Source organism: Gorilla gorilla, chromosome 18 (assembly GCF_029281585.2).
Source record: "Gorilla gorilla gorilla isolate KB3781 chromosome 18, NHGRI_mGorGor1-v2.1_pri, whole genome shotgun sequence".
Taxonomy (NCBI): Eukaryota; Metazoa; Chordata; class Mammalia; order Primates; family Hominidae; genus Gorilla; species Gorilla gorilla.
The window spans coordinates 107,849,684-107,870,639 of record NC_073242.2 but is presented as its reverse complement, the minus strand read 5'-3'; the positions used below and the strand labels follow the sequence as shown (position 1 = coordinate 107,870,639).

General features: G+C 38.8%; 1 protein-coding gene across 2 annotated transcripts in view; it reads left to right on the top strand.

Moving 5' to 3' along the window:
• Positions 1-20,956, top strand: part of ADAMTS18 (ADAM metallopeptidase with thrombospondin type 1 motif 18) — a 152,370-nt gene that overhangs the window by 77,861 nt on the left and 53,553 nt on the right. For both annotated transcript variants that reach the window (XM_019011598.4, XM_019011599.4), the window contains 3 exons: positions 1,047-1,184; positions 3,244-3,397; positions 15,419-15,514. In XM_019011598.4, coding sequence (XP_018867143.4) covers positions 1,047-1,184; positions 3,244-3,397; positions 15,419-15,514 — 388 coding nt within the window. The remainder of the gene's footprint in view (positions 1-1,046; positions 1,185-3,243; positions 3,398-15,418; positions 15,515-20,956) is intronic.

The window sequence follows — 20,956 nt, the reverse complement described above, 5'->3', positions numbered from 1 at the left end:
GAATCATATCTGCCTTATAAATATATGGTCTAAGAAACAAGTTTTATTCTTTTAAATAATGAGATTAAGAACAATTTAAATTAATGATGAAATTCATATTTATATCCTTCCGTCCTCTGCATCCCTAAAAAAAAAAAAAAAATTCAGAAAAGACTTTTCTCTGCGCTGAATTTTTTAGAGAAGATCAAAGACTCTTATTTCCCCATCTTCTACCACTTTAACATCGCCTGAAGTAAGCTTTGTCTTTATGGTATGTATCCTATGTGGGTATGCACATTAATGTCACATTTATTCTTCCTGTCAGGAAATTTGAGAATTCTTCAGGTATAATATGCATGATTTCTAGACAGTAGACCACCTAAAGTTTTTCTTCTATAATTACTAGACCCTTCTGTGATGAAACAAATTAAAGTTTTCTCATATAATACATCTGAAAGATAACAGTAATGGTCAAGATTTAATAGCCTTCAATAAAGGGGTTCAAGCATGTTAAAAAAATGTTTATTATAAGAGAGTTTAATTACAATTAGAGTTTGTGATTTCAGCTAATAAATTGATCATAGTTGGAGAGAAGTTTTTATACCATGCTAGCCTTATATATGAACAGTTCATGAACAACTTATAATCATCATCTCTCTGTACTTACTTCCTACTCATTCTGAACTTCTTTACCATAGTTCCATAGTTGGTGACAAGAAAAGAATTTTACTGTTTGAAACTAAATAATTTGGCTGTTCCATCACTTTGGCTTAGCTTATACCTAAATTTTAACTTGACCAAAATTTTCCAGCCCATAAAACATGTAGCAGCTAGACCATTCTTTGATTCTGTGGTCAGGAAATAACATAACAAAGCCCTCAGCCTTTTTAAAATTTTCTGCGTGAATTTTATAACAGTCTATAGTAATTTGTCTTTCTCTTTTCCAGTTTTAATAACTCTGTCTCTCACTTGGTTTTGTTGATCAATACATCTTTTTTCTTCCTCAGATTATCCTTCAGAAAAATGGGTTCACAAAGCAGGATTTTGTTTTCTTCATTCTGTTTCAGCTTTGGTATGATTCACGACGGAGAAGGGAATCCCTGCAGAAAGGCTGAAGGCAATATCATGTCTCCCACACTGACCGGAAACAATGGAGTGTTTTCATGGTCTTCCTGCAGCCGCCAGTATCTCAAGAAATTCCTCAGGTATGACAGGTTAAATCCAGGGGTGCTCCTAGGTTTGGGGTGATGACAGAATTGTGCTCCATAGACCTGAAAACAAATACTCAGTGGAAATACCTTTTGATCTCTCAATAAACAGAAAGACAAATGATGATGATAATGATGATGATGATGATGACATTATTGTTGAAGAAAATAGATTGAAGCTTAATACTGTGCTAAATGTTCTCCACATATTTCCTCTTTCAATCCTCACGGCAATACTATTATCCTCAATCTAGAGTTGAGAAATCAAGTCTTAGGTTAATTGTGTTGCATAAGGTACTATCGCTGGTAAGTTGCAGACAGAAGACTCAAACTTAGATCTGTTCTGACTCTAGCATCTGTACTCAACCATCTCTCCCCTGTGACTTCCAGAGGCTGCTAGGTATATTGTCTTTTTACTGTGACAATTATTTCAATCTAATCGATCAATGTGTCATAGAGTATTTTAAAAATGCTCAAATGGTATGAGTGTGTGTTTGTGTTTTAATGAATAGAGCATTTTCTTGTTTGACTATTGTGTTTGAAATGGCCAGGAGCTAGCTTTATGTCCAAATGATAGCCAAAGAAGATGGTGGCTATATAAAATGCTTTTAATAACACAGAAACCTTAAGTTGCATTAGTAAAAGTAGGAGTTAGGAAAGTTGTACTATTTAATTCATATTAAACAATTAACCCAAAGTTGAAATACACACACACACACACACACACACACACACACACACCCCTACCTTTTTAATCTATGTTGACCCACAAGGACACTTAGATGCTAATCCCATATCTCTTTGAACAGATGTTAGTGAAATTTCTTTGGGAATTGACACTTTTGATACTTTATTTTTAACCTGTACCACTGTATATTATTTGCAAACGTTTAAAGAATTAGTAAGATCTATACACAAAGCATATTAAACGGGAAGATATCTAACCACATATGCCCAAAGGGTGGTAAAAAATCAACAGACTTTTTGTTAGTAAGCTTTGCCATGAAGATTTTCTTATTAGTTTTAAATTCATGGTTTGGTGACTAAAATTATTTTTTCCAACTCATGTAAGAATGCAATTAATAAGTATTAAAATCAAGATCAACTTAACATAGGTTGAATTTCCATTAGTATGTAGTTAAATGCTTTTGTAGTTAAATGTTATAATAATGATAACAGCAGCAGCTAACTTTGCTTATTATGCTTTATGAAGCATGTTATATTTTCTCATTTGAACTGTGTAACAACCTTTATGAGAGTCATTGTCACTCATGAGCTGTGTAAGAGCTACATAACTTGGTCTTGGTTGCATGGTTGATTAGGACCCACATCTGTCTCACTACAAAATTACGCTTAACCACCACGATAATTAACCTCTCGGTGGTACCACATTTTAATTATTTAAGTAAGTGGAGATAAGGTACTAAGAATATCCATGCCATCAGGACTGATTTTTGCTCTCAACAGGTCACAGTCAAACATATCTGAAGGAAATTTTTCTGCCTCATTCCTCAGTTCATTATTCCTCTTGATTCTTTAGGAATGTTATTTATTTTTGTCTGTAAGGCTTATTGTGAGTTAAAGTACATCTTTGACCTCTGCTCCATTATCTGTGTAAAAAAAGAAAATACTTGATTTAAAACTCCATGAAGACAGGTACTGTGTCTGTCTGGTTTATTTTGTACCTTCAGTGCTTTGTCTAAGGTTTGCCACAGAGTAGGGACTCAGTACAAATTGTCAAATATTGTTGAATAAGATTGTTGATGGGAGTTTTCAAATGTATTAACCTTTCCTGTCTCCTGTCAAATCCCAAGCCAAATCACTTGGATGACTAGAATTTTCAGCATCCTGTAAAACCCTTCCTGGCTGTGTACATTCCATCCTCTTAGACAGGACTCACTCTTTGGCATAAACATAGATTTGAACTTTCAACATATACCTGTTTCTGGAACCATGTTCTATTTTTCTTTGCATGAATGCATTCAGAAGTGTGTTGTTGTAAATGGAAAGATCACAGATCAACAGAATAATTAAGAAGCATGTATTGTCATTACAGCACACCTCAGGCGGGGTGTCTAGTGGATGAGCCCAAGCAAGCAGGACAGTATAAATATCCGGACAAACTACCAGGACAGATTTATGATGCTGACACACAGTGTAAATGGCAATTTGGAGCAAAAGCCAAGTTATGCAGCCTTGGTTTTGTGAAGGTATGTTTGCTTGTGATTTCAAACTTACATTAAGACTCTGCAATGTGTCTGTGTCCCTAACAGAAGTGTAAACATTTGGTTTGCCAAGGCCAAGGGTTAGGTTCTGGGTTATCTCTACCATGTCAGTTGTTTGGCATGATAATTAAGTGGCAATTTTACTGTCAATGAATTATCCAGGCCTATCCACATAGACCATGCCTGGTTTAAATACTGCTTGGTAGAAAATTCTTTCTCTTTAAATGAAGACTTTATCCCTACTAGTAAACCTGGGAACAATAGTTTGTACCTGCTGCTAATCACTGCTTTTGTTCTCTATATGATCCTATTCCCTGTTAATTTAATACGTTTCAAATCATCACCATACCCAAATACATTATATGCCTTTTATAATATGGGAAAACTATTAGCAGCTAGCTTTTTTAATATTGTCTATAAATTCAAGGTACATCTTTAGTAATATTAATAAGATTTTTGTGTCATCTTTTCTTCAAAGAATTATAAAAAAGATAATTGGGAAAGTACAAAAGTCCAGGTTATAGAAATGAGAGACACCTTGTTACACTTGGTCAAGAATGACATTTTACTGACAGTATTACAATCTCAACTTTACTAAAAAGTAAATTTGTTGTTGTTGTTGTTGTTGTTTTGAGACGGAGTCTCACTGTGTTGCCCAGGCTGGAGGGCAGTGGCACGATCTTGGCTCACTGCAAGCTCCGCCTCCCAGGTTCACGCCATTCTCCTGCCTCAGCCTCCTGAGTAGCTGGGACTACAGGTGACCGCCACCATGCTCGGCTAATTTTTTGTGTTTTTTTTAGTAGAGAAGGGATTTCACCGTGGTCTTGATCTCCTGACCTCGTGATCTCCCGCCTCGGCCTCCCAAAGTGCTGGGATTACGGGCATGAGCCACCGCGCCCAGCCCATACTAAAAAGTAGAATCATTTTTAAGTTGGTTTATTCCCAATATCCAAAGAGAAATATGAAAGTTCTAAGTAACTGAAAAATGCATGGAAATTGTGGAGGTTTATAGCTCCTCTTTCCCCCTCTGCTCCTGTTCCTCTTCTTCCTCCTCTTTATCTCCCTGTTCCTCCTTCTCTGCCACCACCACCACCATCACCATCACTATCACCATTTACTATCATCTCCAGTAGTTGCTAAGTGAGCCTGTGCCCCACATAAGGCATTCTACTTAAAGATTTATTTTACTTTACCTCAATCTTCACAAAAACCCTTCAAGGAAGAATTATTACCTCTTTTGACCTGGAGCTCAGAAAATATTTTCAACTTGCCCAAAGCCACAAACTTTTAAATGGTGGAATTTAACAAAACAAGTCACACACATTGATGTGAAATTTCCTCTTCTTCACCGGTGACTGGTACCAGTCACTATTACTAGTGTTTCCTAAACTTCAGTCATTAATATTCAGTCATTAATAACTACCTTCTTTAGTTGTGTTATCTCCATATTATTATTCATTTATTGCTTTTCTAGAAACCAATTCACATTCAAAATATAACTCCAGTCCTAATAAATAATATTCATCAAATCATAGGTTTGAGATGGGATTACATTTTTTTCTATTACAGTTTCAATGCATAACTATTAAAAAATTTTCCAGATGTCATTCACATTTTTTTGGTGTATCCTTCATGACACATGGACCTTACTTTCAGAAATGCTGGTGAGCCATATGTAAAAACTAACAAATTGGCTGGATGTAGTGGCTTATACCTATAATTCCAAGATTTGGGGAGGCCAAGGTGGGAGGATCACTTGAGGCCAGCAGTTTGAGAACAACCTGGGCAACAAAGTTAGACCCCCTCTTTACAAAAAATAAAAAAGTTAGCTGGGCTAGTGGCATGTACCTGTAGTTCCAACTACTAGGGAGGCTGAGGCAGGGGGATCACTTGAGCCCAGGAGTTTGAGGCTGAAGTGAAGGGTGATAGCACTACTGTACTCCAGTCAGTACAGTCAGGCAACAGACTGAGACCCTATCTCTAAGAAAAAAAAATTAACAGACTGTTCTATTTTCCTGTTAAGTTGATGGTTTTGGCAGAAGTTAAGTAGCCATTCACTTTGTTGAAAAAGTTTGTATCCTAATTTGCCTCTTGTTCACTTCATTCTAAAGGATTCCTTATGTTATTTATTAATCACAAATTTATTACATACTACGCAGCAAAAGCACAGTCGGTAATAAGTATGATTTTCTTTAGAAATACAAAGGAGGTTCCTAAAATTACTATCATTCCTTCAGAACCATGTATTTGTGGGGTACCTGGTCTGTGTCAGGCAGTGTGCAGGGTTTAAATAACCTTTTTACATTATAGATTGCTTTCTGGGACCTCACTATATTTTTAAAAGACAGCTTCTCATTCTGATGGTCTTTCATGGGAAGCAGAGCAAAGAGAAATGAAAATTCCAAAGTAAAAGATTGAGTCAAACAAGGACAGGAAGGTGAGAAAGACTTGTTTAAGAGAGAAATGATTTAAGATGGTGATGAGGTTAATGGAGAAGGTAGGGTGGTTTGATAGATTCTGAAGCTTGTTTTCCCCACACCTTAGCTTTTGGTATTATTTTTAAACCTACTTATAACTTGAACCCATGGCCATACCTCTGAGGATCATAAATATTGTCAGGCTCTAACCAGGAGGGATTTCCAAAGCAACAAAATCTCTTATTCATCCTGTCTAGTAGAAACAGTTTAGACCCGCTCTGGCAACGCAGGAAAGAGGTGAAGTTTGTCTTCAGGGCTTTTATTGTCCCATTATTACTTTCTAATCTTTTCCCCTCACTTTACTTTTTTTTTTTCCTCCATGCCTCCTAGAAAGCATTGCATAGTGAAAGAGTTGCATAGTGATTAGAAGAACAACAACGAAAAGGAACTAATTCTCAAAGTGTCCTCTCAGACCAGCAGGTGCAGTGTATCGGCAAGACCTGAAACTTGTGAGAAATGTCTCGTCCCAGGCCTAAGGAATGAGAAATTTTGGGGCTAGGACCCAGAAACCCATATTCTAACAAAAGCTCTAGATGACCATGATGCTCAGTCAAGATTGAGGGTCGCTGAGTTAGACAGTCTTCAATTTTGAACGTTCACACATACACATTTGCACACACAAATCTCTGGATTTGGGAGTCACAAAGACCTAGCTTTAAAATTTTGTTCCGAGATTTCCTATAAGCTTGGGGAAATGACTCAACCTCCCTTAGCCTTAGAGTTCACCTTTGAAAGATGAAGATTACAATAGTTCCTCCGTGGCTCATTGGTGAGGATTCATCTCTTGGTACAGTCGCATCACTTGATAAACAATACGGTTTCTTCTAACTCTCTTCCTTATGTCTTCAGCGTCATCGCCACCATCACATTTGACTCTTCTTCCCCAGTGGCTGCCCTGGTAAAGGCTCTGGGGCTGGCTCTTTTGGATCACTCATCCCCATCCTCCCCTCCTTTCCCAACCACAAGTTTTCTGTGTCTTCAGCATGCCAGACTTGATCTCTATTCTCATCCAAAGTGTTCAAGAAAATGAGTTACGAATCTTTCTAATGGTTCTGTTATCTGGAAAGACTCAAAGCAGGATTCCCTCTGTAACAAGTGGAGAGAGCGCCCATTTGATTATTCTGCACTTTAGAAATGCTTACTGACTCCATGAGTGAGCTGATGCTGTTTGTCAGAGGGTCCCAAGCGCTGTCACAGACTGATCAAGGCTTCTGTGCTGGTTATTTTACTAAGCTAGAAGTGAGCAGCTGAACAAATGCATCCTCTTTAGCTGACCCTGTACCTCAGTAGCCAGCACAGTTACTGTCACATAGCAGGAGCTCAGTTTTAATGTTTATTCATAGACCCACTGAGAGTTTGAAGCTGAGTAGAAATCATGGGGAAGATATTTAAATTCTTGTGAATGTTCTCAGGCCCATCATTCTAGAGAGCATTGTATTGGAAGGATAGCAGGATCGGTGTATATTTCTTCTGTCAATCAAGAAAAATGACGAGACAAGTCTTAAGAATTTTAGGAGATTTATCTGCCAAAGTTAAGGATGCACCTGGAAGACAGGTCTATGCCTTTCCCTGAAGATGATTTTGAGGGCTCCAACTTTAAATGGGAAATGGCGGGAAATTGAGAAGTACACGATTTTCATGTAAGAGCAGGGTAGGGAACAATAGTTATTCATGCCTTTGGCTCAGTGAACCGGCATTTTTTTTTTTTTTTTTTTTTTTTTTTTACATAAGATGACATAAACAAATGGGGCAGAGGAAAAATGCAGTGAAACTGCATTTTACATAAGATAAATACAGACACAGTGGGGCAGGGGAACAATCAGATATGCATTTGTGTCTGGTGGGCTGGGGTGACTGCACCTGTAAAGATAAGCTATCAATTTCCATTGCCATGGTGAAATTTTAACAGCTCACTAGGAATCTCCTTGTAGGCAAAATATGGGGGAGGCGTGTAGTTTTTCATCTTGTAGCCATCTTATTTAGGAACCAAAAGGGGGAGACAGGTTTGTGTGACTGAGTTCCCAGCTTGACTTTTCTCTTTGGCTTAATGAGTTTGGGGTTCCAACATTTAACTTCCTTTCAAACTTCTTTAAGAATTTGACATCAGGATTAATGAATGGAGAATAACTAGAAACTTCCTAGCATGGAATCATACTATTTGATACTATTATACTATTACTTTGTAACATACCAAGTTTACTGCATCACGTTTTAACTTCTATTAACTTTCTCCCATGCACTTATGCTCCAGTGATGTTGATGTTCTTGTGTGTTTTCCAAATATTTCCTTTTCCATGTCTATAAGCCTTTGTATATGTTTGTTATTCTAGTATGCTGTGTGGCCACCCAGTGACACTTAATCATTTTTTTATTGTTGTTAAAGATTGAATTCAAGTGTTACCTCCTTATTTCCTCAGGGAGATTTAAACTTTTCTTTCTCTGGGCTCCAATTCCAGCTTACGTGTCACTTTTAAAAACTTGTGATACATTGTAACAGTGTATACACATCTCTTGCCTCAGTTGGTAGAGAGTATCTGCCATGCCTAGCATGTGCTGGATGTCATATCAGATAGTCAGTGTTATTTATTGGGCTTACAGTGATAACCAAAGCTCACATGTTTTAGCACTCCCACTTCCATAAAATGGAAGATGTCCCCTCTGCCTCTTCTCTCATCCCTCCTCAAAGAAGCAGGAGTGACTTACCTGATCGACCAGTTTAAGACTATATCTGAGCAGGCATGCCACTGCCACGGTACCGTCTCAGCATCTTCTCTCTTGTGCTGCCTGTCTGCAGGATGCACACTTCTCTTCTGCCACCCTGGAGGTTGCCTGCCTCGGATGAGAGACTTGTGTTTGCCTCCTCTACCTGCAAGTGTGAAGGGATAGTTGGTCTAACGCAGTGGAGATAGTGTTGGAAGACCTATTTGGCCACAGATCTCAGCCACATTCCCCAATTCATGATTATCAGTAATAAGGTTATTATCTAGATTTCCGTTTCTTGGACTCCATTGTCTTCTTTATCTAGTGGTGGAAGAGACAGGAACATTATTTATTGACCCCCTGAATCCAGCAGAAAGGAAATTGAAGTTAAATAATCTGAGCAAGATTAGGCAGAAAGTGCTAGTATACAGGAAAACAAAAGGCCCAGGTTTTAGAGTCAAAATTGTAGTGACATCTATATGTGAATGAACTCATAGAAAATTGAGGGTAAGATACTCTTTCCATCCTATAATAATAACTAATATTTATTCAGTGCTTATTATGTATCAAATAGTACTTTAAGCACACGATACATATTAATGCTTCCATATCTTTGGGGCATGTGCTATTATTAACATTTTCTGGATAAGAAATCTAAAGTACATAAAAATAAATGTTTTACTAAGCTTTATATGAGCAAATGGCAGAACTAAAATTGGATCTGGGTAGCACATTCTATTAACCATTATACTATACTGCCTCTCATATTGTCTAACTAGAAAAAATATAAAATGGTACCAGTGCCAATCCCCTTACCAAAAAAGGAGGGGAGGAGCAAAATACTAAATTAATATATCACAGAAGGAGACATACACATAGTCAATAAATGCATGAAATGGTACTCAATATCAATTGCTCTCAGGAATATATCAAATAAATTAATATATCACAGAAGGAGACATACACATAGTCAATAAATGCATGAAATGGTACTCAATATCAATTGCTCTCAGGAATATATGAAATAAATTACAATGGGGCACCACTGCACACTGACTGGAATGGAGAATATTAAAAAGATTGACAATACCAAATGATACTGAAGACCAGAAGCAACTGGAAGTCTGCATATTGCTGATGAGTGTGTCAAGTGGTATAATCATTTTGGAAATGGTTTGACAGAGTTGTTTCAATGTAGAAAGTTAAACCTACCTTTACCCTTTGACCCAGCAAATGTACTCCATGGTATTTACCTGAAATAAATAAAGGCCTGTGTTCATAAAAAGGCTTGTCCAAGAACATTCTCAGCTACTATTTGATTCATAGAAGCCAAAGACTAGATACTACTTAAACGTCCTGCAAAAGGTGAATGTGCAAGCAGATTAGATTTTGCTGTATTCATACAATGGAACTCCATTCATCAATAAAGAAGAATGAACTATTGATACACACAAAAACAAGGATGACTGAAAAACATGCCGAACAAAAGAGTACATTCTGTATGGTTCCATTTATATGAAATTTAAGAGAATAGGCAACACTCACCTATTGGTGACCGAAATCAGAATAGTGGTTGCCCTAAGAAGGGAATTGACTGCAAAAGGGGACAGGGGAACTTTTTGGAGTGATGGAAATATTCTGCCTTGAATGTGGTGGTGTTTATAGTGGTGTATATATCTGCCAAAACGCATGGAACAGTACACTTAAAATGAATGCATATTATTGTATAAATCATACCTCGGTAAAGTTGATTTTTAAAATGGCATCGGGGCAATTCTTGGTGACTCCTACTTGTTAATTGTTATTTGTTACTTTTAAATTATTGCTTGGCTTAAAAACTTGGGCAATAAACTCAGGCATACATGGGCTTAAATCCAGGCCAACTAGAGACTTAACTGCTAAAAGAAGTTGGAAGAAGTTTCTTAACTTCTCTGAGTCTCAATTTTCTCATGAGCATGTTGAGGAGATAGTCATACTTTCGTCATATGGCCACAATGATGATACAATGAAATAATTTATGCAAAACTCATTATCCAGTTTTTTAGCATATACTGTTTGCCAGGTTCTTTCATGTTATTATTTTTTTTTAATTCTTGAAAGCTTTTAAAAATTCCAGAGTCTTTATTACAAATGAAGACTATTTTAAAATATAAAGTCTGTCATTTTTATTCATATATTGATTTACTAAAAAAAAAATTTACTGAAGCCTACTTTGTACCAGGCACTGTTTTGGGTGCTTGGGATACATCAGAGAGAAAACACAGTTCTGTACTCTCGTGTCTAGTGGGGGAGAAAACAAAACACAATAAACGTTATAAATAAGTCAGTGATGTTGTAAATGAAGCCACAAGTGCTAAGTAAGTTTGGAATAAGATAAGGAAAATTGGAAGACTGACTGGTTGGTGGCTGATTAAATTTGTTAATAGGGAGGTCACAGGAGGTGAAATTTAGGCAAAGACTTGAAGGAGGTAAAAGAGAGATGCAGATAGTTGAAGAAGTGGAACAGCCAGTCCAAAGACCCACTTTGGGAGCAAAATTTGAGTGTTTGCAGAGCATCAGGGAGCCAGTGTGGCTAAACCAGAGTGAGCAAGACCTAAACTGGTAGGATACAGTGTCAGGGAGATACAGGGGGCTTGAGTGCATATGACTTCATGGATGACAGTTAGGACTTTGGATTTTTGTCGTGATGAATTGACAAGACATAACAGGGTTTTGAGCAGAAAAGTGCCATGAGCTGACCGACACTGAGTTGATTTGGAAGGCTCTCCCTAACTGAGTGCCATCCAGCAGAATGCTCTGTAATGATGCAAATGTTCTCTGTTATCCAATATGGTAGGTACTTACTACACATGAACCTGAAATGTGACCAGTGTGCCTGAGGAAGTGAATTCTTAATTTGATTTTAAGTAATGTAAATTCAGGTTTAACAAGCCGCATGTGGAAAGTAACTATCATATTGGACAATACAGCTCTAGTCACTGTGTTGAGAATAAACTGGGCAAGGGTGCGGGTAAAAGCCTTTGAGGCTTGTGAGGAGGATCTGGCAGTGAGCTGCATGTCGGGTGGCTTGGAACAGGGTAGTAGAAATGGAAGGAGGACATAATTGTTCAGATTCTGGAAATATTTTGAAGGCAAAGCCAATATGATTTCATGATCTGGTGGGAGATTTCTTGATAGAATGTGAAAGAAACAGAAGAGTCAAAGATGACTCTAGGACTTTTTTTACCAGAACCATTGGGAATATAGAGGTGTCTTAGAGTGAGATGGGACAGTGAAACATGGGACAGGTTTGGAGGAGCCGATGAAGAACTTTTATTTTGGATGTGTTCAGTTTGTAATGCTTCGTAAAATTTGGTTTGCAAAATCCATTAACATTTTCAGCATGTCAGGTTTTACTTGAAGGGGTATCCAGCCTATAGAATACAACTAGAGGACACAGCAAGTGACAGGACAGAATAATGGATAGCATTGGGACTCTTTCCTTTAAAATGTTGCCTAGTTCAAAAAAATCATATGCAGGCAGCATGAGACCTTGGAGTCTCTGTGGTTATTTCTTTTTTTCCCTTAAATTATGACTTAAGTCCAGGGAATTATAGATAAGGGAAAGTTATTTGAATATGCTGGTAAAAAGAGGGGGGAGGTACAAGCAAAAAAAGTGCAAACTCTGATTTGCGTTTCCTTTGAAAGGGAGCCTTCTCAAGGGGTTTTCATGGTCGTCAGAGTATGTAGTTGGCTATAATTACCCTTGACTTCTGCACTCCACCGCAGAAGAAATAACATGTTCATGCAGCCTGTCTTACTTCACTCTGGAATCCCTGTGTTTTTTTGTTTTGCTTTGTTTTCCTGGTTCTCTCCAGCTGCCCCTTCTCTTGGTTCTGTGGCTTGGCATTGGCTACGACAGCTAGCCCTCCTTTTCTTTGGTCTGCCCTAGGGCCATTTTGGTGGCTGCCACATAGGCACTGGGTGTGGGTTATGGCTTTTTCCTGGCTGTAAGAAGAAAAACAATTTAGTTCTGAAAGGCTTTCTAAGTGTAGGTTTAATCATTTCAGTGCTATCTCTCATGCCTCCCATTTCACATAGGCGGCTCTCTTACCCACATTGATTGATTTCCCTCAAACTGAGGGTGACTCAATACGACAACACGTAACGATGATGACCCTGATTCAGTTTGCTGGGAGGCTGCCTCATGCTTTCTGCTAATGTCAGTGGCAGGTTCATGGGAATATGTATATATTCTAGCTTAGGAGCTGTTTTGAGATTTGGGAATGGTACACATCCCCACATCTGGGGCAGCTGGTGGTGTTGGTGTTTCTAAGTAGTGTCCTCAATATTCTTCCATTCTCCTTTTAGGGGAAGAATTTTATGGTCTACAAGACCAAAATTACTGTATGTATATATATGTATATGTATGTATGTACGTATATATACATATATATGTATGTGTATGTATATATACATATATATACACACACACACATATATACATATATATACATATATATATATATATATACATCTGGTTTCCCTATGTTTTCTTTTCTCAGTCCCATGGAAAGATTTTTTTTTTTTGAGTGTTTGTGAAATATTTCTAAGCATATTCTTGCCATATTTTCTAACTGTAAAATCTACATGAAATGGAGTGTTTGGGGAATTAGGTGCCTGGTTCATTGAATTTTCAGGATTACAACAAGTAACGACGAAAATTATTTTTCTCCTCTCTGGTTGCTTATATTTTCTCCAAAATGTCCATCTTCACATTTTTATCTTCGGAAATAGAATGTGGCCACCAAAATGGAGTGACTTTGACCTTTCACAATGTTTCACAACATTCCATTAGTGCTATAATTCTAAATATCAACTTTAACTGTTAGAACGGAAAGTAATCTGGTTCCGTTTCTTTATAGACTAGAAAACTGAGGCCTGGAGAATTTGAGAGCCTTCCAATATCCATCAGTGGCAAATCCAGGCCCAGTGTAGTGGTTGTTACTAGACTCAGAAGTCAGGCCAGCTTGAGGTCTGCGTTTGTTCCTGGCCAGCTGTGTGATTTTAAAACTTCAACAGCATCAGAAGCTTGCTCAGTTTTTTCAGCTAAATGAGTTTAGATGAAGAATTAGTTCAGTTTCCACCACTAAAATGGTAGTAAAAGTATTAGTTCCCTATCTAAATAAATTTCCACAAACTTAGTGTGACTTAAGGCAACACACATTTATTATCTTATACTTCTGGAAGTAGATATTTGAAGGGGCTAAAATCAGGCCAGGCAAGGTGGCTCCTGTGAGCAATCCCAGCACTTTGGGAGGCCAAGGCGGGCAGATCACCTGAGGTTGGGAGTTCGAGACCAGCCTGGCCAATGTGGTGAAACCCCATCTCTACTAAAAATACAAAAACTGGCCTGACATGGTGGTGCATGCTTGTAATCCCAGTTACTCAGGAGGCTGAGGCAGGGATAATTGCTTGAACCCAGGAGGCGGGGGTTGCAGTGAGCCGAGTTGGTGCCATTGCACTCCAGCCTGGGTGACAAGAGTGAAACTCACTCTCAAAAAAAAAAAAAAAAAGAAAGTAAGGTGTAAAATCAGTGCGTTAGCAGGGTTTTGAAGGCCTTAGGGGAGAAGTCATTTTCATGCCTTTTTCAGCTTCTGGAAGCTGCCTGCATTCCTTGGCTCATGGCCCCTCCTTCATCTTCAAAGCCAGCAACATTCTCCTAGGTCTTTCTCAAGCTGTCATCTCTCTGGGTCTCTTCTAAGCTCCTCTTTCCCATATAAGGACTCTTGTGACTATGTTAGGCCCACCTGGAAAATTTAGGACAGTCTCTGCCTCTCCATTTCAATTGATGACGACCTCAATTGCATCTGTAACTTTAATTCTCCTTTGCTACACAACTTCACATATTCACAGGATCCCAGGATTAGGATGCGAACATCTTTGGGGGCCATTATTCTGTGTACCACAGTCTAGCATGAGAATGAAATTATTTCATAGGCCTGGTTTGAGAGTTAAATTGTCTACATATTTGAAAATTGTAATAGAGACGAAGAAGGTGGCCAGGCCTGGTGGCTTATGCTTGTAATCCCAACAGTTTGGGAGACTGAGGTGGGAGGATCACTTTAGGTTAGGAGTTTGAGATCAGCCTGGGCAACAAAGCAAGAATCTGTCTCTACAGTCAGTCAGTCAATAAACTATGAACAGCACTCATAGAAAATGCTTCAGGTAAGCACATATAGGACCTTGAAAAAGCAACTGTAGAACATTTTTTAAAAAGATGAAAAAGGTAGTAATGATAGGCAGTATTTTTGAGAACTGCATGTGCCAGGCAAAACCATCACTTTACATGTAGTTCCTCATTTATCCTTGAGAATAAGTCTATAGAGTCAAGGGCTCATTTGATGGCTATTGTACTGGTGAGAAAACTGCAACTGAAAGGGATTCCATAACTTGTCCATAGGGCATGAAACCAGGCATTTCAGGATGAAGACTTGAATCCGACTTGCTTTATTCCAATCTTGATGTATTCTGCTACGACAGTTATTATCATCACTATCATGAGAAACCAGATCTATCACTTCCAAGCCAAGTGTTCTCTAAATTACTGTTGCTACCTACCAGCTGTTAAGAAACACACATGAATATCTGGATACTGTAGAAACCCCCCACTTATATAGTTGCTAAAACATATTAACTTTGGTGTTACCAACTTCACTGGCCTCTACTTTCTGAATAATTGCTCTGATTTCAGCTACCCCAAAATATAATATTGTATACAACATCTTTGAATATTTTTGTTTTTATTGTATATCACCATTAATAGCACCCCCCTTTTTTTTTATTTCAGGATATTTGCAAATCACTTTGGTGCCACCGAGTAGGCCACAGGTGTGAGACCAAGTTTATGCCCGCAGCGGAAGGGACCGTTTGTGGCTTGAGTATGGTAAACTGCATACTTGTTAGTTTTTAGCTCCAGAAATTTGATAAGGCATAGAATTCGAACTGTTTGTATTGTGACCTTAGGATGAATGCTTTGGTAGTTTATATTCTCTGACTTCTCTTCATATTAACAACATTATATAGCAGCAATTACAAAGCTTAATGCTCATATAACCCAGGTAGCTCAATTGTTTAAGAAGATTTTTTTTTTCTTTTTTGTCTTCCTGTTTTAGATGGTGGCTTGGCTCAAAATATCTCTATTTCAATGAGCTTACAGGTTTCATTGCATACCATTTTCCTTTTAAACTTGTGGTATTTAAAAAGTCTCAGGGATCAGATGTCTTGTTAGTCAAGAAATGACTGTCCCTCCAGACCAAGGCTTCAGCTACTCAGCTCAACTCACAGGACCTGTCATTGAGCTTCTGACATGCCCTATAGATTCCCATCATGTACAGTGACTTTCCTATTGAAGGGTAAGAGACGCCTCCACCTAGTGTGTACCTAAGGTGAGCATCTCCTACGCAGAGAACCACCTCCATTTTGAAAGATTATAGGAGATATCAATATTTTTAATGAAGAACTCTCATATATTTCTATTTTTCTTCCTCTTTCTCAATAGAGTCTGGAGGGAGGGCAGGTTGCATTTGGGCTACTAGTAAATGATCCAGATTTGGGAAGTTCATTTGAAAGACCAATCAAAGAGGAGCTATGAATGACAAGAGATAATGAGATGTTACAGGTTTGCTGATCTTAATTATTGACTCTGTCTCAAGGCAGTATAGACCTATACAGAAAAAAATGGTCATTGGTCCTTTAAAGTTATGTCAAGGCTGGGTGTGATAGCTCATACCTGTAATCCCAACACTTTGGGAGGCTGAGCAGGGAGGATTGCTTGAAGCCAGGAGTTCAAGAACAGGTAACACAGCGAGACCCTATCTCTACAAAAGCTTAAACAGGCTTGTGGTGCGTGCCTGTAGTCCCAGCAATTTGGGAGGTTGAGGGAGGAGGATCGCTTCAACCCAGGAGTTTGAGGCTGTAGTGTGCTGTGATTATGCCACTGCACTCCATCCTGGGCCACAGAGCTAGGCCCTGTCTCTAAAAAAGAAAAAGTTATTTCATTCCACAATAATTTATTGACTACTAGATATGGGGAACAGGAGACTCTGGGGATGTAGAGATAAATAAACCACAGTTGTACTTCTTTAAAAATTTACAGTCCAGGCGGGGCACAGTGGCTCATGCCTGTAATCCCATCACTTTGAGAGGCCAAGGTGGGTGGATCCCTTGAGGTCAGAAGTTCAAGACTAGCCTGGCCAACGGGGTGAGACCTTGGGACTACTAAAAATACAAAAATTTGCTGGGCGTGGTGTCACACACCTGAAATCCCAGCTACTTGGGAGGCTGAGGTATGAGAATCACTTGCATCCTGGAGGCAGAGGTTGCAGGAAGTGGAGATTGTGCCACTGAATTCCAGCCTGGGTGACAGAGCAAGACTCTCAAAAATAAATTAAAAATATAAAAATTTACAGTCTAGCAGGGGAAACATATACAGAAGCAAATAACTAATTCTCTCTGTAAACACGCCTTCTCTAAGCAGTAGTTGCTCTCGGGGCCCAGGTGAAATGAGAGCTGAATCTTGCTTGAGATTAGCTATGCACTTAGAATAAACCACAACAAGTATGCGCATCAAGATGGTTGTTGGGTTGTGGGTTAAAGTTCTTCAGTTGGATGATAAAAAGGACTTGTCAGAGAGAGGCCAACATCAGAGGCAAAGGCACAGATTTCTAATATTTGTTAGGACGTTTATTCACTATCTCTTAAAAAGACTTGTAATTTTTAACTCTTTATTTTAAAGAAAATGAACATTTTAAAAATTGAGGAGTTATGTGCAATTTTTAATCCAATAGTGGTCTTAGGGATTCCCAATGAGGACTGTTCTTGAAAATGTTAATAGAAGTGTTGGGGCCATGATGATACAAAACAATGAATTAGTGGAATAATTTAAAATATAAACAGTGCTCAAGTCCTTTTTACTTTTGAGGCATCACAACTTAGAACTTGTGACTTAAGGATTAGTGTTTTGTTTTTTTTTTTTAATTGAAAAAGCAACAGCGTTACCTATAAGGGATACACAGGAAAATATTTATACAATGAATGAGAAAAATAAGTGATACATCACCTAGGTCTAAAGATTTATTACATAAGCACATCAGGTATCTAAGTTCCAAGGGGGATAAAACATACTTGTGTTAGGCTTCAGTAAACAGAACACAAGATAAATAACATCAGAAGTGAGAAAACAAATATCTTGATACAACTGCCACACCACGTTATTTTAAAACACCAGGCTATAGTTACATACTGGTGAAAAGCCCTTAAGTGTAATGTCACCCTCAACAGAAAGCATCTTAATAAGTTCCATCCATCATCACTCCAGTGTAATGATTATTACATTCATATACGGGTTCCTCAGATTCTTCCTTCACCAGGGGATATCACTGGCTGCTTGTTAGACTGTAAATTTCATGAGGGCCAGTGCCCTGGTTTTACTCGTTTCATCTGGAGTGTCTGACACACAGTAGCAGGTACTCAGTGTTTTATTTGTTTCTCTGTAACTGGAACCCAGTTCTGTCCTTCCTCTTTCTTCTCCAGTCCCTTGTCCTTCAGCGATATTTGTACTGTGAATACTCAGCCAACATGAGGCAGTATGAAAGTCACTTACTTTTTTTTTTTTTTTTTTTTTTTTTTTGAGATGGAGTCTTGCTCTGTCGCCCAGGCTGGAGTGCAGTGGCATGATCTTGGCTCACTGCAGGCTCCATCTCCCGGGTTCACGTCATTCTCCTGCCTCAGCCTCCCGAGTAGCTGGAACTACAGGTGCCCGCCACCACGCCCGGCTAATTTTTTCTATTTTTGATTAGAGACGAGGTTTCACCGTGTTAGCCAGGATGCTCTCGGTCTCCTGACCTCGTGATCCACCCGCCTTGGCCTCCCAAAGTGCTGGGATTACAGGCCTGAGCCACCGCGCCCGGCCAAGCCACTTACTTTTATCTAGAAATATGTGTGCACGGAAAGAAAGGTTTGTACATGCTGTCTATAAAAAGATAATGGCCTAAGTCATGGCCATTCAATTGGAAATTAGATGTAGTGCCAGAAATATGTATGCTGGGCCTGGACGTGGTGGCTCATGCCTGTAATCTCAGCACTTTGGGGGGCCTTGGCGGGCAAATCACTTTAGGCCAGGAGTTCGAGACTACACTGGTCAACATGGTGAAATTCCATCTCTACTAAAAATACAAAAAATTACCTGGACATGCTGGTGCACGCCTGTAATCCCAGCTACTCAGGAAGCTGAGGCACAAGAATTAATTAAACCCGGGAGGTGGAGGGTGCAGTGTGCCAAGATCGTGCCACTGCACTCCAGCCTGGGTGACAGAGTGATAACCTGTCTAAAAACAACAACAACAACAACAAAGAAAAATATGTATGTATGAAAAGATGGAGCCAGGCGCGGTGGCTCACGCCTATAATCCCAGCACTTTCGGAGGCCAAGGTGGGTGGATCGCCTGATGTCAGGAGTTCAAGGCCAGCCTGGCCAAGGTGGTGAAAACCTGTCTCTGCTAAAAATAAAAAAATTAGCTGGGCGTAGTGGCAGGCGCCTATAATCCTAGCTACTTGGAAGGCTGAGGCAGGAGAATCGCTTGAACCTGGGAGGCGGAGGTTGCAGTGAGCCGAGATCGCACCACTGCACTCCAGCATGGGCAACAAGAGTGAAACTTTGTCTCAAAAAAAAGAAAAGAAAAGAAAAGAAAAGATGGATAAAATTACAGGTATATATATTCTAAATTTGCATTTTCTATGTAGAATTTTATCTATACATGTGAATGTGTGCAGGTCTGTGTGTACATTCCTTTATATTCCTGATTTCTACACTGATTAAAAGGCCAAACGGAGACAATGTGATAGCAGCCTAACCTAATACTAGAATGAATACTGAAGTAATAGGACATCAAGTTAATTGAATGACTGGAAGAGATCTAAAAAACACATTTTCCAAAAAGAAATTAGATTAGAATTAAGGTACATTGGTCAGTAATTTGCCTCCAAGATGAGAAGTAGAAGTGTCCTGCTTAGGAGTTCTGGCTACTGAGTTAAATCCAGTCTCTTATACTTGCATAGTTATTTGAATAGATCTGTTTGGGTAGTTTGTGTCACTCTGAGCAAGTTAGCTAGTATTTCTTTGCTGAATTTCTCCTACTGAGGAAAACAGCTTTTAATTCAGTGCTTTGCAAGGATTAGATGAGATACTGCATGTGAAGCTCTCTGCACCATTTTTGGCACATAGAAGCAGCTTGATAACCTGTGGCTGCTGCTGCTGTTACTGTTATTGGCTATTGTAATTTTGTCTCAGCCACTGAACTCAGTCCAATAGAGTCCTCGTGATTCCCGGTAGAAAAGATGCATGCTTATGGTAGGCAAAATCCTCAAATGACCGATTGCCTTCCCCAAAAACTTCTCAATAATGTTATATGATTTCATGCAAACTCTGAAATGGCAATTAATCCAGGGAAAAGAAAAATTAAAAACAGAAGAATTAATCAGCACATGGCAAGAATTTGAAGAAAGGAAGCAATATCTTAACCTAGATAAAGTGCGCTAGCAACCAAGCCACACAATAAACAGTCATGAAGCCAAATGTATCACAGGGGATAAGTGAAGATTTGAAAGTCAAACAACCTTCCCATAATTCTGTAACCGATCCCCCAATTCCTCAGCAAAACCTGGCATGGTCCAAACCCCAACCCTTTGGATCTAATTGCAGAGGCTTTTAGAAAAGAGCAGTTATGCTAAGTCATGCAGAACTTTCTCATAATCAAAGCACTGCAGGGGTCGGGGATGGGGGGTAGGCAACAACAACAAAAAATAAAACAAAAACAAAAGAAACACTACCAGAGGCTAATGCATCCCCTAGGGAGAGATGACCAGCAAAGCCGGGAATTTGTTACAAAGGAGAACTAAAATGGAAAGGTTAATACAGAAAAAACCCCTCCATCTAGCTTGTACAGATCATGGGCAAATGAAAGACCCTGGGCTAATTCATCAAAGACACTGAAAGAGCTCAAAGTCATCAGAGCATCTGAAGTGGGCACCTTTTATGTAGACAAAGGAAAAAGGATGCTATCCGAAGAGAACAATTTGTACAGACTGAGTTGTTCAGCTTTGTAAGAAATGCTCTATAGTGATGGGTTTGGAATAAGCAAAAATATAATGTATGTGTAATTGTATCTATTTTATGATAAGATAATCATTCAGAATGATAAATCGTGTGAATATCTTAACTGTTACTTCGTGAATGAGTGATCCCAGTTGTTCTTTCAGAATGATAAATTGTGTTAATATCTTAACTGTTTCTTCCTGAATGAGTGATTCCAATTGTTCTTTAAGTAGT